The 24,048-nt window shown below is 59.7% G+C and overlaps 1 protein-coding gene across 1 annotated transcript in view; it reads left to right on the top strand.

Moving 5' to 3' along the window:
* The window catches only part of Vwf (von Willebrand factor), a 117,006-nt gene that overhangs the window by 20,830 nt on the left and 72,128 nt on the right, over nt 1-24,048 (top strand). Inside the window, 17 exon segments of the mRNA XM_042673279.1 lie at nt 41-141; nt 1,064-1,259; nt 1,832-2,047; nt 3,519-3,780; nt 5,678-5,772; nt 6,338-6,498; nt 10,642-10,745; nt 11,815-11,953; nt 13,317-13,349; nt 13,351-13,452; nt 13,820-13,966; nt 15,587-15,727; nt 15,846-15,959; nt 17,214-17,370; nt 18,602-18,672; nt 18,674-18,761; nt 20,675-20,810. Of these exon segments, the coding sequence (XP_042529213.1) occupies nt 41-141; nt 1,064-1,259; nt 1,832-2,047; nt 3,519-3,780; nt 5,678-5,772; nt 6,338-6,498; nt 10,642-10,745; nt 11,815-11,953; nt 13,317-13,349; nt 13,351-13,452; nt 13,820-13,966; nt 15,587-15,727; nt 15,846-15,959; nt 17,214-17,370; nt 18,602-18,672; nt 18,674-18,761; nt 20,675-20,810 (2,263 nt within the window).

The raw sequence follows: 24,048 nt of genomic DNA, 5'->3' as shown, positions 1-24,048 counted from the left end.
TACCCTGCCTCGGCCTTCATCCTGTCCCGCCGGTTCACAGGGGACCTCAGAATCCAGCACACCGTGATGACCTCTGTGCGCCTCAGCTTTGGGGAGGATATGGAGCTGGACTGGGATGGCTGGGGCAGGCTTCTGTTGAAGGTAGGTCTCCTCTTGGGAGCCCCAGCCTGACTGACAGCTGGTCTCTCCCCCTATCCCCCCCTGCCCTCCTCCCCCAGAATAACATTATGTGGAAGGAAGAATTCCTTTGTTCTCAGGGCCTGTGCCCCCCCCCCCCCCCAGACCAAGGAACAGGGGCTGTCTTGTTATGGAGAAGCTGCTGTTAGTTTTCTGGGAGCCCCTGGGGTGGGCCCCCGGGGGTTCCCCCCCCCTCTGGGGAGTTGGTAACCCCCTTGGCTTGCAGGTTTGTGGAGCGATCTCCTGGCACCCACTGGTGATCGAACAGAACTGGACTGTCCTGCACCTCCACCTGTAGAGAGGTGGCCAGGGGGCGCCCCACATGCCCCACCCATCATGGGGCTCCTGAACCTGCCAGCCATGTCCTCTTGTTCATAGCGTCTTGGGCTCGCTGGGATTTTTTTGTGTGCAAGGCTGGTGCTCTACCACTTGAGCCATGCCCCCAGCCCAGCTTTTTGCTGGTTAACTGAAGCTGGAGTCTTTCATAGACTTCATTGCCCGGGCTGGCTTGGAATCAGCATCCTCTGGGTTTTAGCTTCCTAAGCAGCTAGGATGATAGGTGTGAGAGCTTCAGTGTCTGACAAAAGCACTTTTTGGATCAAAACCATCTCATGCTGGGCGTCGGTGGCTCACGCGCAATCCCAGCTACTCAGGAGGCTGCGATCTGAGGGTCGTGGTTCAAAGCTGACGTCGAGTATGAAGCCCATGAGGTGCTGATCTCCAGTGAGCCAACGAAAAGTCAGAAGTGGAGCTGGGGCTCAGTGGTAGAGCGCCAGCCTTGAGTGAAAACAGAACTCAGGGACAGCGCCCAGGCTCTGAGTTCAAGTCCCAGCTGGTAAGCTGAACGTAGCAGGAGTTAGCCCATCCACGTGGTCTCTCCCCGCAGCTGTCCCCGGTTTACTGGGGGAGGACCTGCGGCTTGTGCGGGAACTACAACGGAAACCAGGGCGATGATTTCCTCACGCCCGCCGGCCTGGTGGAGCCCCTAGTGGCCGACTTCGGCAACTCCTGGAAGCTCCAGGCCGACTGCCAGGACCTGGAGAGTCAGGACAGACACCCCTGCAGCCTCAACCCGCGCCTGGGTACGTGAGGACCCCAGCCCCTGGGTGGGGATCCAAGCAGCCTGTGGGTTAAAGCACCCACTGCATGCGCGTGTGCGTGCATGCATGCGTGTGCATGTGTGTTGCATGCACATAGGAGCCTTCATTTCATTTTCTACCATCAACATTGATCCCTGACATCTGGCTTATTTATTCTTCCCAGTCCCCCGCTCTCCCCACCTCCACCCCCACCTCTTTTGGTCGTGGGGCTTGAACTCTGGGTCTGGGCGCTGTCCCTCAGCTCTTCAGCTCAAGGCGGGCGCTCTACCACTTGAGCCACAGCGCCACTTCTGGTTTTCTGGTGGTTCATGGGAGATCAGAGTCTCACAGACCTTCCTGCCCAGGCTGGCTTTGAACCGTGATCCTCAGATCTCAGCCTCCTGAGAAGCTGGGATGACAGGCGTGAGCCTCGGGGGCAATCCCTGGGGACACTGGGGCTGTGGGGTTGCCAGGGAGACGGGGGCGGGGTGTTCAGAGAAGCTCTCGGAGCTCTGGGTGTTCGGGTCCCCCGGGCCCCGCAGGGTCTGTCTCAGGCTGCTTCTCTCCGGCCGCAGCCAGGTTCGCGGAGGAGGCCTGCGGGGTCCTGAGGTCGTCCGTGTTCGAGGCCTGCCACCCCGCCATCAGCCCCCGGCCCTATGTGAGGAACTGCCAGTATGACGTGTGCGCATGCTCCGACGGCCATGAGTGTCTGTGTGCCTCCGTGGCCAGCTACGCCCAGGCCTGCGCGCGCAGGGGAGTGGTCATCCCCTGGCGCCAGCCCGGCTTCTGCGGTGGGTTCGAAACCCGCCCAAACTCCCCGAGCCGGCTCCGCTCCTCCGTCCTTTCCAGAGCAGTCCCTTTCCCTTTTCAGTCTCTGGTGGCGGCCCTAGGGCTCGAACTCAGGGCCTCGGGCGCTGTCCCTGAGCTCTTTGGCTCAAGGCTGGTGCTCTACCACGTGAGCCACAGCGCCACTTCCGACTTCATTGGGAGTTCATGGGAGATCAGAGTCTCATGGACTTCGCTGCCTGGGCTGGCTTTGAACTGCGATCCTCAGATCTCAGCCTCCCGAGTAGCTGGGATGACCGGCGTGAGCCCCCAGGAACTGGCGCACTCCCAGTTATTTTAAACACTTAGATCCACTGGGATTTCTATTATAGCCTAGGCTTGGAGGATTAAGAAGTAAAGAAAGGATGATCTGTCTGTCTGTCTATCTGTGTATCTATCTATCTATTAATGTGTTGGTATGTATCTATTATCTATCAGTCTTTGTTATCTATTATGTAACTATGTATCATCTATTATCAGTCTATTTATGATCTGTTTGTGAATGTATGTATAAGTATGTATGTGTCTGTATTATCTATATTAGCTATTATTATATATTAGCTATTAACTATTATCTATCTGCGTATCTACGCATTATCGATCAGTCCATTTACATTACCTATCTCTATCTGTGAATCTCTGAATGTACCATCTGTGTGTCTTACGTATCTGTGTATCGCTCTGTCTGTATTTGTGTTTGCATGTACATGTCTGTCTATGTCTGTCTGTCTACAGTGGATGTGTGGGAAGGAAACGCGTGTCCAGGGTGCCCCCCGGGGGGCGTGTCCCCACAGGTCCCTGCAGGCTGGGGGGTCTCAGGCCTGGTCCCTGCCCCATCATGTCCCCTTGCGCCCCTCGCGTCCCCCTGTGTCCCCGTGTCCCGTGTCCCCGTGTCCCGTGTCCCCTGTCCTCGTGTCCCCCGTGTCCCGTGTCCCGTGTCCCCCGTGTCCTGTGTCCCCCGTGTCCCGTGTCCCGTGTCCCCCGTGTCCCCATGTCCCCCGTGTCCCGTGTCCCATGTCCCCATGTCCCGTGTCCCGTGTCCCATGTCCCCATGTCCCCCGTGTCCCCTGTTCTCGTGTCCCGTGTCCCATGTCCCCATGTCCCCCGTGTCCCGTGTCACCGTGTCCTGTGTCCCGTGTCCCCCATGTCCTGTGTCCCATGTCCCCATGTCCCCCGTGTCCCGTGTCACCGTGTCCTGTGTCCCGTGTCCCCCATGTCCTGTGTCCCATGTCCCCATGTCCCCCGTGTCCCGTGTCCCGTGTCCCATGTCCCCCGTGTCCCGTGTCCCGTGTCCCCGTGTCCCCATGTCCCCCGTGTCCCGTGTCCCCCGTGTCCCGTGTCCCCCGCGTCCCGTGTCCCCCGTGTCCCGTGTCCCCCGTGTCCCGTGTCCCCCGCGTCCCGCGTCCCCGCTCACGCCCCCGCGTCCCGCGTCCGCAGAGCTGCGCTGTCCCCCGGGCGAGCGCTACCTGCCGTGCGGGCCGCCCTGCAACCTGACCTGCGCGGCGGCGGCGGCGGCGGCGGCGGCGGGGCCCGAGGCCGAGGCCGAGGCCGACTGCGCGTGCGCCGAGGGCTGCTTCTGCGCGGCCGGGCTGCTGCGCGACCCCCAGGGCGCATGCGTGCCGCGCGCGCGCTGCCCGTGCCGCCACCGCGGGGGCCTCGTGCCGCCCGGCGCCGTGCTGGCCGACGGCCGCGCCGCGTGGTGAGTGCGGGGGGGGGGGGGGTGCGGGCGGGGGGGGGTGCGGGCCCGGGGGGGGGTGCGGGCCCGGGGGGGGGTGCGGGCGGGGGGGAGGGTGCGGGCCCGGGCGGGGGTGCGGGCGGGGGGGGGTGCGGGCTGGGGGGAGGATGCGGGCCTGAGGGGGGGTGCAGGGGGGGTGCGGGCCTGAGGGGGGTGCGGGCTGGGGGGAGGATGCGGGCCTGAGGGGGGGTGCAGGGAGGGTGCGGGCCTGAGGGGGGGTGCGGGCGGGGGGGGGGTGCGGGCCTGAGGGGGGGTGCGGGCGGGGGGGGGGGGTGCGGGCCTGAGGGGGGGTGCAGGGGGGGTGCGGGCCTGAGGGGGGGTGCAGGGGGGGTGCGGGCCTGAGGGGGATGTGGGGGGTGCGGGCCTGGGGGGGGGGTGCGGGCGGGGGGGGGGGTGCGGGCCTGAGGGGGGGTGCAGGGAGGGTGCGGGCCTGAGGGGGGGTGCAGGGGGGGTGCGGGCCTGAGGCTGGGTGCACGGGGGGTGCGGGCCTGAGGGGGGGTGCACGGGGGGTGCGGGCCTGAGGGGGGGTGCAGGGGGGGTGCGGGCCTGAGGGGGGGTGCAGGGGGGTTGCGGACCTGAGGGGGGTGCAGGGGGGTTGCGGACCTGAGGGGGTTGCGGGCCTGGGGGGGGGTGCGGGCCTGGGGGGGATGTGGGGGGGTGCGGGCCTGAGGGGGGTGCAGGCCGGGGGGGGGGGGGTGTGGGCGGGGGGGGGTGCGGGCGGGGGGGGGGGTTGCGGGCCTGGGGGGGGGTGCGGGCCTGAGGGGTTGCGGGCCTGGGGGGGATGTGGGGGGGTGCGGGCCTGGGGGGGGGTGCGGGCCTGAGGGGTTGCGGGCCTGGGGGGGATGTGGGGGGGTGCGGGCCTGGGGGGGGTGCGGGCCTGAGGGGTTGCGGGCCTGGAGGGGGTGTGGGGGGGTGCGGGCCTGTGGGGCGGTGCGGGCCTGAGGGGGGTGCGGGCCTGGGAGGGGTGCGGGCCTGAGGGGGTGTGTGGGCCTGGGGGGGGGTGCGGACCTGGGGGGGGTGCAGGCCTGGGGGGGGTGCGGGCCTGAGGGGGTGTGCAGGCCTGGGAGGGGTGCGGGCCTGAGGGGGTGTGTGGGCCTGGGGGGGGGTGCGGGCCTGAGGGGGTAGTGCGGGGGGAGTGCGGGCTGTGGGAGGTGGGGGCCTGAGGGGGAGTGTGGGCCTGAGGTGGGGCTGTGTGCGGGGTGCAGGGCCTGAGGCGGGACTGGGGGGGGAGTGCGGGCTGGGGGGGGCTGGGGAGGGGAGTACAGGCCAGAGGGGGTCCCAGACCATCCTCCCTTCCCCCACCCATCCCTCCCTCCTTCCTTTCTTCCTTTTTCCTTACTTCCTCCCTGCCTCCCGCCTCTCTTCCTTCCCTGTCTCTTTCTCTAGAACGGCCTTGAACTCGGTTTCTCGCATGCCTCTTTCACTCTACCACCTGAGCCGCAGCCCCACTTCCCGTGTTCTGATGGTTCCTCGGAGGGCAGAGTCTCACGGGCTTTCCTGCCCAGGCTGGCTGTGAACCGCGATCCTCACATCTCCACTTCCCGAGGGGCTGGGATGGTGGGCGTGCGCTATGGCACCGGGCTTTGGCAGCAGGAGTCCTTGAACTTTCCAGCCCACTGTGATTTCTCTACTTTGGGCCTCAGTGTCTCTCTTCTAGAGTGTTCCTAGTCCCCCTCTCACCCGCCTCCTCCCCACGGCCCCAGGAGAGAGCATGCCCAGCAGGTGGGCTCCTCCCGGAGTCCAGGAGTACTTGGGCCCTGGCCTGGGGGGGAGCAGGTGTGTGTGTGTGCACGCGCGTGTGCACGTGCAGTAGGGTGGCAGCGTCCACAGCCGTTGAAGCTGGGCTCCACTCTGTCCGCAGCTACTGTGCCGAGGGCCGCATGCACTGCACCGCCAGAGCCGGCCCTGGGGCCCTTGCGCTCAACACTGGCCTGGGCAATGCCCTGTCCCACCGTGGTGAGTGCCCCCTCCTCTCCCCTCCCCTTCCTCCCTCCCTCCTCTCCTCCCCTTGCCTCCCCTCTCCTCCCTTTCCCTCCCCTCCTTTTCCCTTGGTTCTCCTCCCTTCCCTTCTCCCCTCCCCTCCCCTCCCCTCTCCTGGTAGCCTCTCTCCAAAGTCAAGAAACTGGAATTCTCTGCAGACCGGGCAAAGTCTGGCCCTTGGGGGTTCACAGTCCTGGCAGCACTCAGGCCCTGAGTTCAAATCCTAGTCCCAACACATACACACACACACACACACACACACACACTTATTTTGCAACAAATGCCAGGTGTTGGAAAGCCTGGGTCTAGAAACTTCCATCCTGCGTCTCCATTGAGTGAAATCGGCAGGACTAGAGAGCGTGAGAAGTTGGGGTGTGGGGGTGATCAGCCAGCTCAGCCGCAGAGGCTGAGCCTGGGGCCCGCAGGCCACAGCCAGGCCCTGGCGGGCAGCCTGCACCCTCCTGTGAGTTCCAGGCCCGGAGACGGGGCTCTACCTGCTCAGCCCGCCGCCAACCTCCGCTTTGGGTTTTCCACTGTGAAGGCAAAAGGAGTCTCTCGTGCCGGCCCCCGATGGTCAAGCTGGTGTGTCCTGCTGACAACCCACACGCCCAAGGAATCGAGTGTGCCAAGACGTGCCAAAACTACGACCTGGAGTGCATGAGCCCGGGCTGCGTGTCCGGCTGCCTCTGTCCCCCGGGCATGGTGAGCTTCCCCTGGCTGCCCCTTCCCCTCCTCTCCCTGCAGACGGCGGCGGAAGCAAGGAGGGCCGGACAGGAAGATGTGGGGGGGTGAGGAGAGCTGAGGGGGGCAAGAAACCACCAAAACTGGAGGGGAGCGGGCCTTAGAAACCGCCAAAGCCAGGAGGAGGGACTGGATCAGGAGACAGAGGGTTTCCAGAAAAACACTTGCAGGTGGACAAAGGCATTTGTGCTCGGATTGTTCAGTGTGTGCAGGGCAGATCGAACATTTTTTTTCTTTTATGCCAGTCCTGGGGCTTCGAACTCTGGTGGGGCGGGCGTTTTTCCTGAGCTTCTTTTGCTCAAGGCTAGTGCTCTACCACTTGAGCCACAGCGCCACTTCTGGTTTTCTGGTGGTTCATTTTGGAGATCAGAGTCTCATGGGGACTTGATTGCTCTGGCTGGCTTTGAACCGCGATCCTCAGATCTCAGCCTCCTGAGTAGGTAGGATGACAGGCTTGAGCTGCCCATGAACTGCATGGGTTGATACTAAACATCGCCGTATTAAGTTCACGGAGGAAAGCAGTGAGCAGTGTATGAGCAGAGGGGTAGAGGTAATTTGCCATCTTATGCTGAGAGCCATTTGTCAGAATTTAGGATTCACATGGGGAACCCACTTGGTTACCTGATTCCTAAACTGAAGGGAGGGGTGGGGCAGGGAGAGAGGGAGGGAGGCTGGGAGGGAGGACGGTTGGGGTGGATCAAGACACAGTGTACCCACAAATGGACATGTTGCATGGAAACCCCTGTTAGCGACTTAAGGATAACACAGTACTAACAGTTAGGGATTGGTGGTTCACGCCTGTCATCCTGGCTCCTCGGGGAGGCTGAGAGGTGAGGATTGTGGTTGCAAGCCAGCCCTGGCTAGCCAGTCTGTGAGACTCTGATCTCCTGTGAACCAACCAAAAAAAAAAGCCAGAAGTGGAGTGGTAACTCAAATGGTAGAGCACCAACTTGGAGCAGAGAAGATCAAAGACAGTGCTCAGGCCCTGAGTTCAAGCCCAGGTCCAGAATATAATAAATAATAACAATGGTAATAACAATAGACGTATTACCCAATTCTACCACTGGGGGGCAGCAAAACACAGCCCATCCCAGAGGTAGCTTGTTCCTGGACAAACTTAAGACTCACAGTTTGGGGTGGGGGAGCGGGGCTGGAGTGTAGTCCACAGGGTAAGGGAGTTTGCCTAGCAGACATGAGGCCTTGGGTTCAAGACCCATTACCTCCACACACACACACACACACACACACACACACACACACACACACACACACACACACAAAAATTCAACTCCCTTAGGCTGGGAGGGCGGGAGCTGGCTGGAGGGTAGGAAGAGCACAGACTGAGGCAGGCTAGGTGAGCAGGCTCAGGTTTCCCTGGGATCCATCTCTCTGCACAGCCTTAAAGTAGTTGTATAGGGGGGTTTCTCTCCAATAGGTCACTCTGTGAGCACAAGGCCTCCTGATCCCCCACACCCCTTCCGTTCGTCCCAGGCCGGCTATCGACTGTAGGGGAGGGGCTCTGTCACGCCCCGCTAGAGTCCCTACTAGGTGGCAGGCCTTGGTTTTGTGTCCGAGTGGCCCCACTGGAGGGCTGTGTGACCCAGCCTTTGAAGGTTTAGGAAGTCCCTCCTTGATCCTGTCTTGTACCCCTCTTCCCAGCTGGGTCCCTGAGCTGTCTCCCCCAAACCTGCAAGGTAGAGCTGCTGCGGTTGAGATGCGGCTCTTGAGGTTAATTTTCCCTCACCCCAACACACATACACACACACACAAACACACACAAACACGAATAACGTGCATACACGTTCACACTTTCCTGCTCAGTCTTAAGCTATGATCGTTGACAGGAAAGCTCTCTGTTGGGCTCACACCCTGGCTGAATGTGAGGATCAGTGTCAGGTCAGGGGTCAGGGGTCAGCATCAGGGGTCAGGTCAGGCCGCATCATTTTGCAGGCAGATTTGCAGAGCTACGCCTGGGTGGGTGTAGGGGGACCAGCAACCTGTCTGGTTGGGGTCCCTCCTGCTGGGCGTGGCCAGCCCTTCCCGAGCCCCAGGACCCACAGAAGGGCTTTGAATTCCTCCTCACACCTGGACCAGCAGACCCCAGCACATAAACTGTCAGGAGGGACTTCGGGGGACAGGGGAAGAGAGAACCCCATTATTGGTGTCCATCAGGGTACCCCGGGACAGGGAGGAAGGCACATGGGCCTGGACAGGCCCTGGGCTGGTTTTCCCCCAAGCATTTAGCCCTCCCTCCAGAGTGGTAAGTACTTGGTAATTTCCCCCCAAACATAATGCCTGTTTTCTTTAGTTACAGACTTGACGGACCATCCATCAAAGAACAGGGGAAAAATCCTTAAAAAACAAAAAGCAGCAAAAAGAAAAAGAAAAAGAAATCTTTACACAGTCCTGTTCTAGGCCACTACCTTGATTTTCCATTCCGTCTTTAAAAAATACAAATATAGTACACGTATCTCTACATATATCTATCTGTCTGTCTCTGCCTGCGTCTGTCTGTTAGTCTGACTCTGCCTGCTATCTATCTATCTATCTATCTATCTATCTATCTATCTATCTATCTATCTATCTATCTCAGTCTATCTATCTATCTGATTGTTTTGTCTGACTGTCTCTGTCTCTATCATCTTTTTGTCTGTCATCTGTCTGTCTGTCTGTCTGTCTGTCTACCTGCCTCTCTGATTGTCTGTCTTGTCTGTCTCTGCTATCTATTTGTCTGTCTCTATCATCTATTCTGCTATCTGTCTGTCTCTATCATCTATTTGTCGTGCTATCTATCTGTCTTACTTGTCTGTGCTGTCTATCTAGCTATATGATTGTCTGTCGTGACTGTCTCTGTCTATCTATCTGTCTTATTTGTCTGTGTTATCTGTCTGATTGCCTGTCTTGACGGTCTGTCTCTGCCTGCCTGCCTGCCTGCCTGCCTGCCTATCTATCTGTCTGTCTGTCTGTCTGTCTGTCTTATTATCTGTCTATAAGAGTCAGGCAGGGGAGGAAAGCACTGGTACAGTATATATACTTACATGCTTACATATACATACATATAAAACGCATCTGTGTCAAACTGGGACCACATGTTTGAGCAGTTTTCTGAGTGGTGTAAGCATGAGCCAGTGCGGTGGGTCACACCCGTAACCCCGGCTACCTGGGGAAGCGGAGCTCGGAGGATCAGGCTTGGGTTGGGGAGACCTCCAAGTCGGTGAATAAGTGGAGTGTGGTGGTAGGAGGATCACAGTCCAAGGCCAGCCCTGGGCCAGTCTATGAGATCTTATCCAGGACACAACGAAAGTGTGTGTGTGTGAGTGTGTGTGTGCGTGTGCGTGTGTGCGTGCGTGTGCGTGCGTGTGTGCATGCGTGCGTGTGTGTGCGTGTGTGCGTGTGTGCGTGCATGCGTGTGCGTGTGCGCGTGCGTGCATGTGCGTGTGTGTGCGCGCGCCTGCGTGCATGCGTGTGCATGTGCGTGCGTGTGTGTGCATGCGTGTGCATGTGCGTGCGTGTGTGTGCATGCGTGTGCGTGCGTGCGTGTGCGTGCGTGCGTGCGTGCATGTGTGTGCGCGTGTGCATGCGTGTGTGTGCGCGTGTGTGCGTGCGTGCGTGTGTGTGCACATGTGCGCGCGTGCGCGTGAGTGTGTGCGTGCGTGCACGTGTGTGTGTGCGTGTGTGTGCGCGTGTGCGTGGTCCAAGTGGTGGAGCACCTGCCTGGCCTGAGGCCCTGAGTTCCCGTCTGGGTGTCACACACACGCACCAGTGGTGTGCGTGTGTCTCACTCTATGGAAGTCTCTCAAAGGACGCCTGGGGATTCCTTAAGGACTCCATCCTTGTTCCACCCTGGCTCTCGGCCGCGTCCATCAGCGGGGACGGTCGGCCATGGTCCCCATTCCCGTTTCCTCTGGAGCGGTCCTTTGGGAAATGTGACCGGGCACGTACACTTCCGGTGCTCACTCTTTCTGAATCCCCCCTGGGGGTTTCTAGACACCGTCACAAAGGTTCCGGGTCACGCTGCAGGAGGAGACCCAGGTGATCAGGCCCCAGCCAGTCCCCATCGAGGCTCACCGTCTGTCTGTCTGTCTGTCTGTCTGTTCCCTGCAGGTCCGCCATGACAATCGGTGTGTGGCCCTGGAGAGGTGTCCCTGCTTCCACCAGGGCAGAGAGTACGCACCGGGGGAGACGGTAAAGATGGACTGCAACACGTGGTGAGCTGCTGGGGTGGGGTGGGGTGCGGTGGGGGGGATCCTGGGGCCCATATGTCACCATGGAGCAGAGGTGACCCCCACACAGGGCCTCAGCGTAGGCTGATACCCCCCGTGAGAGCCTGGGGGGCCTTGGTATCGCTTCTCTGTGCCTCAGTTTCTCTGTCTGTGATCGGTCTGTCAGAGACAAGGGGTTCGGGGGTGCTGTGTCCACATTCCCGCCCCTGAGCACTTGGCTTTGAGGGGTAACTGGTGAAGGGCCTGGGGTCCCTCTCCCCTTCACTCTGCCTTTGAGCTCTGGGTGGTACACAGCCCTAGCAGGACAGGGCGGGGATGCTGTACCCCAACTCTGACGCACAGGTAGGCTCTCCGCGGTCAGCTCTGGCTATGGGGTGGTGCTGGAGGGGACGCGTCACCATAGGAAAATCACTATAGGGTTTTTTGTTTGTTTGCTGATACTGGGGCTTGAACTCAGGGCCTGGGCGCTGTCCCTCAGCTCCTCAGTTCAAGGCTGGTGCTCTACCACTTGCGCCACAGCACCACTTCCAGTTTTCTGGTGGCTTATTGGAGATCACAGTCTCCCGGCCTTCCCTGCTCAGGCTGGCTTTGAACCGTGATCCTCAGATCTCAGCCTCCTGAGTAGCTGGGATGACAGGTGTGAGTCACGGCACCCAGTGTCTATATGTTTTTTAAAAACACACAGCTACAGTTGCACACAGCGGTAGCTTCCAGAATGAGGCCACGGCAGGCAGCCCAGACAGGACCCTGGCTTCCTCCCTCCTTTTCCAGCTGCCTGGATCACCTCAGACAAATCCTCCTGTGCCTCAGTTTCCCCTTTGGAACCAGAGAGCAGCTTCGCTTTCCTTTCCCACCCGCTGGGCCTGTGGGAGTTCATGCTCTTTGGGTGGCAAGCCTTCAGTGTCTGTCACCTTTCTAGAACTTTCCAGAACCTTCCATTCCATTCCGTCGTCTCTCTTCTGTCACTCCTAAGACTCCGTGGGACCCTCCCCTGCCCTCCCAACCCCAGGAACAGCCCCTGCCCTTCTTCCATCTTTGGTGTCACTGTCCCCAGCGTTTGTCGGGACCGGAAGTGGAACTGCACAGACCACGTGTGTGACGCCACGTGTTCCGTGCTGGGCATGGCCCACTACATCACCTTCGACGGGCTCAAGTATCTGTTCCCTGGGGAGTGCCAGTACGTCCTGGTGCAGGTGAGGGGGAGGGGGGAGGGGAGGGGAGGGGAAGGGAGGAAGGGGGGTAAAGAGAGGAGGGGGGGAAAGAGAGGAGGGGGGGAGGAGAAGGGAGGAGGGAGGGGAGGGGAGGGGAGGGGGTGCTGTTGGTCATTTTGGGAGCTCCCACATTGGATTCTGCCATTGTATTTGTAGAAATAAGTCTAGAAGAGAATGAGTGTGTGCGTGCATGTGTGTGCGTGCATGTGTGTGTGTGTGTGTGAGACTCTGGTTGCACTGGGGTGATGTCCCAGTCCTGGGTGGGTGTGGCCTCACAGAACTCCCAGTTGTCCAGCATAGACAGGAAAGAACTACGTGGAGCCAAGAAACACACACACACATACACACACACACACACACACAGACACACACACACACAGACACACACACAGACACACACAGACACACACACAGACACACACACACAGAGACACACACACACACACACACAGACACACACACACAGACACACACACACAGACACACACACAGACACACACACACAGACACACACACAGACACACACAGACACACACAGACACACACACACAGACACACACAGACACACACAGACACACACACACAGACACACACACACACAGACACACACACAGACACACACACACACAGACACACACACACAGACACACACACAGACACACACACACACACACACACACACACACACGAAGGCCGGGTGCTGGCGGCTCTCACGCCAGTCATCCTAACTCCTCAGGAGGAGGCTGAGATCTGGAGGATCGTAGTTCAAAGCCGGCCCAGGGCAGGAAAATCTGTCTGTGAGACTTTCCAGTGAACCAGTGAGCAAAAAAAAGCCAGAAGTGGAGCTGTGGTTCAAGTGGTAGAGTGCCAGCCTTGAGCACAGTACAATAAGAGATAACATAAAATTCAGGGACAGTGCCCAGGCCCTGAGTTCCAGTCCCAGGACCCATGCGCGCGCAAGCGCACACACACGCACGCACACGCACACACACACACCCGCAAACCAAAAACACACACAAAGGATGGGGGTGCTGTTAGGAGCCCACAGGGCTGGGCTGAGCCATTTTGGTTCCATTCTGGGCCTGGTAGCCGGAGGGAGGGGTTGAATGAGCCACGAGAATGGGGTGAGATTTGTTTGTGGGGGGACCCAGGGTGGGACTGAGACGGGCTGGCATGTGGCTTGATCGGCTTGGCCATTTCTCCACTTCACGCTCCCCCGCTGCCCCCGAATGAAACATTCGTTCCTAGCCCCGCCCCCATGTGCATCGGGACATGCAAATGCCCTGTGGTCATGGCCAGGGAGGGATGGTGGGGTAGTCATTCCCTCCCTCCCCTCTCTTCCCAGGACCATTGCGATGGGAGCCCAGGCACCTTCCGCGGTGCTGGTGGGGAATGAGGGGTGCGGTCCCCCCGCAGTGGCCTGCCAGAAGCGGGTGACCATCCTGGCGGAAGGAGGCGAGGTGGAGCTGTTCGGCGGGGAGGTGAGGTGCCACCGTGGCCAGGCCGTCCACCCCCGCGTCCTCCTAGCCCTCTGTCTATCTGGGGGCTCTGCGGCCCTGGCCCTTGGGGACCCTGTTTGGGGTGACATCGAGATGCATGCTGGGGGGCCATGGGCTGCGCCTCCCCCTCCCGCTTGCTGCACCTCAGATCATTGGTTTTTTTTCTGGTAAAGCCTTGTGGATCTTCCTCCCTCGGCCTGTTGGTTGAGATGAGGTCTCGCCCACATTGTGTATGGATTTCTTTCCCATCCACGCCCGGCCTCACACCGCGATCTTCCTCAGTGGTGGGGATTCCAGGCGTGCGCCGCGCTGCCCGGCCGGCGTGCTAGATTTGGCCCCGCTCTGGCAGGTGAGCGTGAAGAGGCCCCTGGAGGATGAGTCGCTCTTGGAGGTGGTGGAGTCCGGTCGCTACCTCATTGTGCTCCTGGGCCGCACCCTGTCTGTGGTGTGGGACCGGCACCGGAGTCTCTCCGTGGTGCTCAAACAGACCTTCCAGGTCAGTTCCCAGCCTTCTGCCTTCTTCCCTGACCGGTGCTTCGGGGCCTGGATCAGGACTCCGAGCGGCCTGCCAATCACCACCAGCACCATCAGCACCCCGCTTGCTTGGCTGGTGGTGCTTTACCACCCGATTCACGCCTCCAGCCCAGTTTTGCGGCTGGGGACTTAAAAAGGTGAGCCTTTTTTTTTTTTTTTTGGCCTGGAACTACAATCCTCAGATCGCAGCCTCTCGAGTGGCTGCGATTACAGGTGTGAGCCACCAGGTCCTGGTGCCAGGTGTGCAGGGCCAGGTGGAGGTGACCCAAGCCACCGCAACTTCCGTTCTTACACAAAAGAAGAGGAGGACGGGGCGATGTGAGCGATATAACCGGGAGAGGTGAATCGGACCTGCCCGGCACTATAACACAGCCTGGTATTCTTGGCTACTCTCTTACTATGGGGTCCTTAAAAAAAAATTTATTTGCCAGGCGCCAGTGGCTCCCGCCTGTCATCCCGGCTACTCAGGAGGCTGAGATCTGAGGATCGTGGTTCAAAGCCAGGAAAGTCTGTGAGACTCTGATCTCCAAAGAACCACCAGAAAACCGGAAGGCGCTGTGGCTCAAGTGGTAGAGCACCCGCTTTGAGCTGAAGAGCTGAGGGACAGCGCCCAGGCCCTGAGTTCAAGCCCCACCACGGATAAAAAAATTATATCTATATCTGTCCATCAATGTCTGTTAATTGTGCAAAAGGGTTTCACGCAGACAGCATGCTTTATCCGGCTCACCCCGCCCTGTCTTTTCTGGGGCGTGGGGGGAGCTGTTTGTGAACCCACTGGTGGAGGTGGTTTTGGAAAAGGTGATGGCATTGGCTCAGGCCCTGGTGATTTCAGCGTCTGGTGATGTCCCGCGTGGACGGGGCAGGCTCTGCTGGCCGAGCGGCTGACTGAGTCTCAGCAAGCAGGGTCTCCATGCCACCGCTGAGACGGCTGTAGATTGATTGATTGGTTGATTTTTGTGTCTGTGCTGGGCTTTGAACTCAGGGCCTGGCCGCTGTCCCTGAGCTTTGTCACTCAAGGCTGGCGCTCTACCACTTGAGCTACAGCGCCACTTCTGCCTTTTGGTGGGTCATTGGAGATCAGAGTCTCATGGACTTTGATGTCTAGGCTGGCTTTCAACTGTGATCCTCAGATCGCAGCCTCCTGAGTAGCCATCTTCACAGGCGAGAACCTCCCCCTCCTCCTCCTCTTCCTCCTCCTCCTCCTCTCCTCCTTCTCCTCTCCTCCTCCCCCCTCCTTCCCCTCCCCCTCCTCCCTCTTCCCCCTCCCCCTCCTTCTCCTCCCCTTCCCTCTCCTCCACCCCTTCCTCTTCCTCCCCCTTTCCCCTCCTCCTCCTCCTCCTCCATTTCCTCCACCCCTTCCTCCCGCTCCCCCTCCTCCTCCCTCATCTTCCCTTTCCTCTTCACCCTCCTCCTCTTCCTTCCCCTCCACCCTTCCTCCTCCCTCTCCACCCCTTCCTCTTCCTCCCCCTCCTCCCCTTTCCCCCTCCCCCCTCCCCCCTCCTCCCCTTCCTCCTCCGTCTTCTCTGCCTGCTCCCTGCGCGGCGTGGGTCCGGGGCTCACGCGTCCGTCCGGTCTGTGGCAGGGGCGCGTGTGTGGTCTGTGCGGGAATTTCGACGGGGTTCAGAACAACGACCTCACCAGCAGCAGCCTCCGGGTGGAGGAGGACCCCGTGGACTTCGGCAACTCCTGGAAAGTGAGCGCGCAGTGCGCCGACGCACGCAAGGTGGGTGTGCATGTGCCTGTGTGTGCCGGGACCCAGCCCCGTCTCCCGGGGGAGGGCAGGAAGGCGGGGGAGGCCTGGGCCCCCCATGTGCCCACTGCATTGTCCCCGGGGTTCACAGGCCCCCCTGGGCATGGCCCCGGCGCTGTGCGGCGGTGACCTGGGCAGGCAGTCGGTGGCCGATTCCTCCTGCAGGATTCTCACCAGTGACCTCTTCCACGCCTGCAACCAGCTGGTGAGGGACTCGGGTGTGGCAGGGGTCGGGTGTGGGGAGGGAGGTGGGGGGGAGACACCCGTCCAGCCCGGGCTCCTGGACAAGCCAGGCCCGGCCACGCGTTGGTCTTGAACTTGAGACACACCCGCTCCCCTGCCCGGCTGCCTCAGTCCCCGGTGGTGCTAACTTGGGGTCACCTCACCCCCAGCTCCAAAGCCAAGCGCCCGTCCCCGATCTGTGTCTCCATACCTGAGCCCTGACAGTTACCCCTGCCCCAATCCCCACCTAAACAACCCCTCAGCGACCCGTCCTTTATCCCAGTTTTTGCTTTTTGTTTTATGGCCAGTCCTGGGACTTGAACTTGCGGCCTGGGCGCTGTCCCTGAGCTGCTTTTACTCAAGGCTGGCGCTCTACCAAGCAAGCCACAGCGCCACTTCCGGCTTTTTCTGTGTCTGTGGCACTGAGGAATCGAACCCAGGGCCTCATGCATGCTAGGCGAGCGCTCTACCACTGAGCCACCTGCCCCGCCCTCCTGCTGATATTTTTAAGTATGACTGTGGATTCCGATGGAAATGGAAAGCAGGAAGCCATTCTCGTCTCTCTGTTAGCTGGGTATTGGGGTCCTGAGTCTTCTCTGGTGCCTGTCACCTTCTTATTACCCGGTAACGTGGAAGCTTTCCTCCCACAGCGGAGAAGGTTGTGATGAGTCACTGAGGAAGAGAAGAAAAAAAATTAGTTTAGTTTTTTTTTTGTCGGTTCTGGGGCTTGAACTCAGGGCCTGGGCGCTGTCCCTGAGCTTCTTTTGCTCAAGGTTGGTGCTCTACCGCTTGAGTCACAGCTCCACTTCCGGCTTTTTCTGTGTATGTGGCACTGAGGAATCGAACCCCGGGCTTCATGCATGCTAGGCAAGCACTCTACCACGGAGCCACCTGCCCAGCCCATGGGTCTCAACACTCTAGTTTGGCCTTTTCTGTTCATGTCTGAGTGCTCTACCATTTGAGCCACACCTCCACTTTTGGCTTGTCCATTGGTTAAGGAGAAATAAGAGCCTCTGGAAGTTGCTTGCCCAGGCTGATTTCGCACCACAATCTTCAGATCTCAGCCTCCCGAGTAGCCGGGATTACAGGCATGCGCCCCTGGTGCGTTCTCAGGGACATGAAGGTCGTTTTTCTCCTATGGACCACCAGAACCTTCTTGACCCGGCCAAGAGCCACGGGCCTCCAGTGTCTAGGGCCGAGGTCATCAACCCCCGGGGTGGGGGGACTCCTTTCTCAGGTGGACCCCGAGCCGTACCTGGACGTCTGCGTTTACGACACGTGCTCCTGCGAGTCGGTGGGGGACTGCGCCTGCTTCTGCGACACCATCGCTGCCTACGCCCACGCCTGTGCCCAGCGGGGCCAGGTGGTGGCCTGGAGGACGCCCACACTGTGCTGTGAGTCCCAGCGCCTCCCCCTGCCCGGGGGGAGGGGGGGGGGTCCCACATACCTCCCCTCCCCCACCCTCCACCAGCATCTAGACACCACAGTCCGTGGGGGACAGGTGGATGGAGGACACCCCCACGGGAGACAGGGACAACCCCAGCGGGCAGCTAGATGACTGGCCACGGGCCGAGGAGAGAGAGGAGGCCACGTGGGTAAGGTGTTCTCGAGGGGGGGTGAGCAGTCAGTATGTGTGTGTTTCCGAATGTTTTATATCGGTGCAGTTCCTAGGCCTTGAACTCAGGGCCCCGGTGCCGTCCTTAAACTTCTTTTGCTTAAGGCTGGTGCTGTACCACTTGAGCCACAGCTCCATTTCTGGCTTTGCTTTGGGTAGTGGATTGGAGGTCAGAGTCTCATGGACTTTGCTGCTCAGGCTGGTTTGAAACTGGGGTCCTCAGGTCTCAGCCTCCTGAGTCTCTGGGATGACGGCGTGAGCCTGTGCCTGGCTTAGTATATATGTTTACTTGGACCTAGTTCTGTTTGCCACAGTGTGGCTAGCTCATGCGTTTAGAATCTGCTTTCCTTGGCAGTGTGTGTGTGTGCTGGTCTTGGGGCTTGCACACAGGTCTGGATGCTGTCCCTGAGCTTTTCCTCTGAAAGCTGGCACTCTACCACTTAAGCCACAGCTCCACCTCTGGCCTTTTGCTTGTTCATTGGAGATAAGAGTCTCAAGGATTTTCTTGCCTGGGCTGGCTTTGAACCATGATCCTCAGATCTCAGCCTCCTGAGTAGCTGGGATGACGGGTGTGAGCACTGGTATCTGAGACTCAATGCTTTTTTTTTTTTTTTGTCGGTTGTGGGGCTTGAACTCAGGGCCTGCCTGGGCGCTGTCCCTCAGCAATTCAGCTCAAGGCTGGCGCTCTACCACTTGAGCCACAGCGCCACTTCTGGTTTTCTGGTGGTTCATGGGAGATCAGAGTCTCATGGACTTTGCTGCCCGGGCTGGCTTTGAACCGTGATCCTTAGATCTCAGCCTCCAAGTAGCTGGGATGACAGGCGGGAGCCGCCGGTGCCCAAGACAAAATGTTTTGATGCAGCAATTTGGGCCCCTAGGTTCTTGGTTTCGTTTTAGGTCTCCACTGCTGCCTCCTCCTCCGACCTTTGCCTCTGGCCCCTGCCCGCCCCCTCCAGGGCCTCCATGATAACCTCATGGTCCCCACTCTTCCTCTGCCTGCCCCTCCCCAGCTCAGAGCTGCGAAGACAGGAACGTTCGCGAGACCGGCTACGAGTGTGAGTGGCGGTACAACAGCTGCGCGCCCCGCCTGCCCCGTCACCTGCCAGCACCCCGAGCCCCTGGCCTGCCCTGTGCAGTGTGTGGAGGGCTGCCATGCACACTGCCCTCCAGGTAAGGCCTGGCTGGGGCCGGGAGAGGGAGGAGGGCGAGGGGCGGGGCCAGGAGCCAGGCAGTGGGCGGGACAGGCCGGGGGCTGGGCTGGCTTCTCAGGGTTGACATCTCCCCTTCCCTCCCCTGCTTCCTCAGCCTGAGCCCCCCCTCTCCTCACCCCTGCCGTCCACGCAGCCATTCCCTCCCCACCCTACCCTTCCCCTCATCCAAGCCAGGCCAGCTCCCACATCGCCAACTTCAGCTCCTGCCGAATGCTTGCGCGAAATAAAAAGGTTTTATTCCCGAGCCGGCCGGGCACTGCTGGCTCCCGCCTCTCATCCCAGCTACTCGGGAGGCTGAGATGTGAGGATCGGGAGGCTGAGATGTGAGGATCGTGGTTCAAAGCCAGCCCCGGGCAGGAAAGTCCGTGAGCCAGCAAAAAAAAAAGCCAGAAGTGGCGCTGTGGCTCAAGTGGTAGAGCGCCAGCCTTGAGCACAAAAGCTCAGGGACAGCACCCAGGTTCTGAGTTCAAGCCCTAGGACTGGCAAAATTGAAAAAAAAAACAAAGATAAAAGTTCTGGGGCCAAATGGAGCCTAGGTCCCCACCTGTGCGCTGCACATGGCCTTAGCACCAAGTTAGGTCCAAGCCCTGCGTCTCAAGTCTATTGTAAGTTTATTTATGGTCCTCCCTCCCTCCCTCCCTCCCTCCTTCCCCCCTTTCCTTCCTTCTTCCCTCCCTCTCCCATCACTCCCTTCCCTTTCTCCTCTCTCTCCTTCCCCTCCTTCCTTTCCTCCCTCTTTTTTCTACCCTTCCTCTTTCCCTCTCTCTCTCCCCCTTCCCTCCCTCCTTCCTTTCCTCCCTTCTTCCCTTCTTCCTTCTCTTCCTCTTTCCCTCCCTTCCCTGTTCCTGACTCTTGCACAAGGTCTTGTTCTGTGGCCCAGGCTGGCCCTGAGCTCCTCCTGCCTCAGTCTCCCCAGTTGGGGTCGGGGCCTCTTTCTAATTGACCTCTCTGCCTGCCATCGACGAGGTGTTCTGTGCACGCAGTGGGACCTAAGGCATCTGGGATTGAAACAATCAGAGTCTGAAGTTTGTTTCATTGGAAAAAAATTATTTTTCGTTGAACTCAGGGCCTGGGTGCTTTCCTTATGCTTTTTCACTCAAGGCTGGTGCTCTACCGCTTGAGCCACAGTGCCACTTCTGGTTCTCTGGTGGTTCATTGGAGATCAGAGTCTCACGGACTTTCTTGCCTGGGCTGGCTTTGAAGCCCGATCCTCACATCTCAGCCTCCTGAGTGGCTGGGATGACAGGCGGGAGCCACCGCGCTGGTTCACTGAGATTTAAATAGCCACACGTGGCCCTTGGAGATGAGATTTAGTGAGTCCTAGAGCTGGGGGAGATGGCAGCAGAAGGAACTGCCTCCCGCTCCCTCCCAGCTTTGCAGGAAACACTAGTGGAGGCACAGGACAGGAAGGAGGCTGGGGGGAGGAGGCTGGGGCAGGAAGCTGGGAGAAAAGAGGCTGGGGGGAGGAGGCCGGGGGAAAGAGGCTGAAGGAAGGAGGCTGGGGGGAGGAGGCCGGGGGAAGGAGGCTGGGGCAGGAGGCTGGGAGAAAAGAGGCTGGGGGGAGGAGGCCAGGAGGAAAGGGCTGGGGGCAGGAGGTTGGGAGAAAAGAGGCCTGGGGGAGGAGACCGGGGGAAGGAGGCTGGAGGAAGGAGGCTGGGGGGAGGAGGCCAAGGAGAAGGAGGCTGGGGGGAGGAGCCTGGGAGAAGGAGGCTGGGGGGAGAGGGCTATGGAGGGAGGCCAGGAGGAAAGAGGCCAGGGAGAAGGAGGCGGGGGAAGGAGGCTGTGGGGGGGGGTGGAGGCCGGGCCGGGACATGCCGGGCCTTCTTTGTGCGGAGGCTTGGGTCAGGTGCTAAGGAGAGCCGCGTTTCACAGGGAAGGTCCTGGATGAGCTCCTGCAGACCTGCGTGGAGCCCCGCGACTGCCCGGTGTGCGAGGTGTCGGGCCGGCGTCTGGCGCCCGGGAGGAAGGTCACCTTGAACCCCGAGGACCCTGCACGCTGCCAGACCTGGTACCCACCCCGGTCCCGGTCCCCGGCTGCGCCAGCCACCGCTCTGCGCCCGGGCGCCTGGCTCCCCACAGCACCGCGGCCCGGGCCCTGGGGTGCTCCTCCTCAGCCAGTCCCTTCAGAACTTTCCAGATGTTTCTTCTTTTAAGGGAAGAGGCCCAAAGAGTGAAAGCGTCAGGTGCCCAGTTCCAATCCCACTCTTGGACCTAAAAACAAAAGAGAAGAAGACTAGACTGCTTCTTCCCCAGCTACTGCTACTCCTCCCCCCTCCCTCCCCCCCCTCCCTCCCTCCCCCCCTCCCTCCCTCCCTCCCTCCCTTCCTCCCTCCCTCCCTCCTTCCTTCCTTCCCTTCCTCTCTCCTTTCCTCCTTCCTTCCTTTCCCTCCTTTCCCTCGTTTCCTCCCATCCTCCCTCCCTCCCTCCCTTCCTCCCTTCACTTCCTCCCCTTCCTCCTTTCCTTCCCTCCTTCCTTCCTCTCTTCCTCCTTCCCTCCCTTCCTCCCATCCTCCCTCCCTCTCTTCCTTCCTTCCCTTCCTTCCTCCCCTTCCTCCTTTCCTTTCCTCCTTTCTTCCCCTCCCTCCTTTCCTCCCATCCTCTCTCCCTCCCTTCCTCCCTCCATCTCTCTCTTCCTCCGTCCTTCCTTCCCTCTCTTCCTTTCTTCCTTCTTTTTTATACCAGTACTTTTTCTGAGTAATTTAAGGAGATCAGAGTCTCACGGACTTTCCTGCCCGGGCTGGCTTTGAACCTCGATCCTCAGATCTCAGCCTCCTCAGTAGCTGGGATGACAGGCGGGAGCTAATGGCACCCAGCTCTCTCTGTCTCTCTGTCTCTGTCTGTCTCTGTCTGTCTGTCTGTCTGTCTGTCTCTCTCTCTCTCTCTCCCCCCCCTCCCCGTCTCCGAGGTGGGGTGCAGATGAAGTAACCCTGACCTTGGGTGTGACCTGGCCGTGTTGGGGCACCGGCTCACCCTGAGCTCTACCTGCAGTTGCTGGCTTTGGGAGAGGCGGGAAGGGTCTGAGGGGCGGCCGGGGAGCTTTCCGAGCTTTCTGAAGCTGGACCTCATTCATTACCACAGCCCCCCCCCCCCCCCCAGGCTGGCAGGAACTTCATCTTGACAAGTGCAGCCGGCTGGGGCCGGGGGCTGCGGCTGCTGCTTCTAGAGCCAGATCCTGCCGCCGCCATCTGTATAAACAAGACCCAAGCATGGCCCAGGGAGAGCTTTCTAGAAAAACACAGGAAACCAGAGAGTATGTCACTCAGGACCGCTCTGCACCAAGGACTGGAGCGATAAATCCCACAAATGATGAGGAAATAGGAATTAGTTTCCTGCTCTCCCATGCTGTGCCAGGGCAGACAGGAATAAAGGATGGCCGAGTGTGTGCATCCTCTGTGTGGCTCAGAGTCCTCAGACAACAGGGCTTTGGCAAGCAAGGTTGTCCCATGGCTCCCGCCTGCCATCCCAGCTGCTCAGGAGGCTGAGAGCTGAGGATTGTGGTTCAAAGCCAGCCTGAGCCAAGACAGTCTAGGGCAGCGAGGGAGCGAGGCTGGGGTGGGAGGCGGGACAGGGCTGTCTTGGCTTTACTTCCTGAGTGGACCGGAGGCTCAGGCTGTGGAAAAAGAGAAGGTCCAGTGTGTTCAGCTCTCCGCCTCAGGGTCCCTTGCTTTCTTCTGTGATCCGCGTACACTGGAACTTTCCAAGATGTGTGCCAAAAGGCAAAGTGGCCAGAAAAGTTAGGCATTTGGTATTAGGAATTTGTGGCCGAGGCAGTGGCTTGCCTGCCTGCCTTCCCTTCCCTCCCTCCTTCCATTCCTCCCTCCCTCCCTCCTTCCCTCTTTCCTTCCCTCCTTTCTTCCATCCCTTGCTTGCACCAGTACTGGCAGTTGAATTCAGAGCCCAGCTCGACCACTTGAGCCAGAGCTCCACTTCTAATTTTTTGGTAGTATTTCATTGGAGATAACAATCTCACAGACTTCCCTTCCCCCAGCTGGCTTTGAATCTCCATCCTCAGATCTCAGTCTCTGGAGTCTCTGGGATGATAGGCAGGAGTCGCTGGTACCCAGCAAGGCAGTGGCTTTGATGAAGATTTGTGGGGTGTCTTGGGGGGGGGGGGAGCTCAGGGCCCAGCCAGTGCCTGGCAGATCACAGATGCCCACCGTACGGGCCTGCGCAGGGCAAATGGCGGAGCTGCTGCTGTTCCTAGAGCTAATCCTGCGCATGCCTGCATCCTTTGTCCTGCTACACAGAGCTGGGAATTCATAGCCATCTTTCCCAAACCGGCCGCCCTCCTCCTCCTCCTCCTCCTCCCCCCTCCTCCCCCTCCTCCTCCCTCTCCCCTCCCTCCCCCCTCCTCCCTCTCCCCTCCCTCCCCCTCCTCCTCCTCCTCCCTCTCCTCATTCTCCTCCCCCTTCTCCTCCTCTCCCTCCTCCTCTTCCGTCCCCCTCCTCCTCCCTCTCCCCTCCCTCCCCCTCCTCCTCGTCCTCCTCCTCCTCCCCCTCCTCCTCCTCTCCCTCCTCCTCTTCCGTCCCCCTCCTCCTCCTCCCCCTCCCTCCCCCTTCCTCCTCCCCCTCCCTCCCCCCCCCCCTCCTCCCTCCTCCTCCCCCCTCCTCCCCCTCCTCCCCCTCCTCCGTTTGCAGTGTTAAGCCATTCCTCTTCAGAAGAACCCCTCTGTATGCACACGTGTGAGCATGTCCATGCAGTGCGCACGTGCACCTGAGCGTGCAGACATGCACACGTGAGTGCATGCGATGGTGAGCACGTTGCATGTGCATGTGCATTCATTCACACATATTTACACATGCAGACATGCATACAGGTTCACAGGATATGCACACCTGTGAGTGCACACCCATCTACATCCATGTAGGTATGTACACGCACACGTTTACACGAATGCACCATGCACACATGGGCACACATGCGTTCAAAAGTGTGTCCACACATGTGAACATGCACACAGTGCATCCACACAGGTGCAGACATGCATTTGGTGCATGTGTGTGCAAAGGCGGGCAGTGTATATATGTGGTGAGTACCTGCGTGCCTTGCACACATTTACACATAGGTGTGCACACATGGATGCGTGGATTTGGTGCATGCGTCTGGGTGTGCATAGGTGTGCCCACATGGGTGAGTGCACATGTGTGTGCACACGTGTGCATGCATGCGTAAGTGGCACGTCACTCGGGCTGGGAGTGTTCTGGGGAGCAGGAGGCTGTCCCGAGCGCGCCGGGTGCTGGTCCCCC

This window comes from Dipodomys spectabilis, unplaced genomic scaffold (genome assembly GCF_019054845.1).
Source record: "Dipodomys spectabilis isolate Male_0828 unplaced genomic scaffold, ASM1905484v1 ptg000789l, whole genome shotgun sequence".
In the NCBI taxonomy this organism is placed as follows: domain Eukaryota; kingdom Metazoa; phylum Chordata; class Mammalia; order Rodentia; family Heteromyidae; genus Dipodomys; species Dipodomys spectabilis.
The sequence above is the reverse complement of the archived record's forward strand: the minus strand, read 5'-3'. Positions and strand labels throughout refer to the sequence as shown.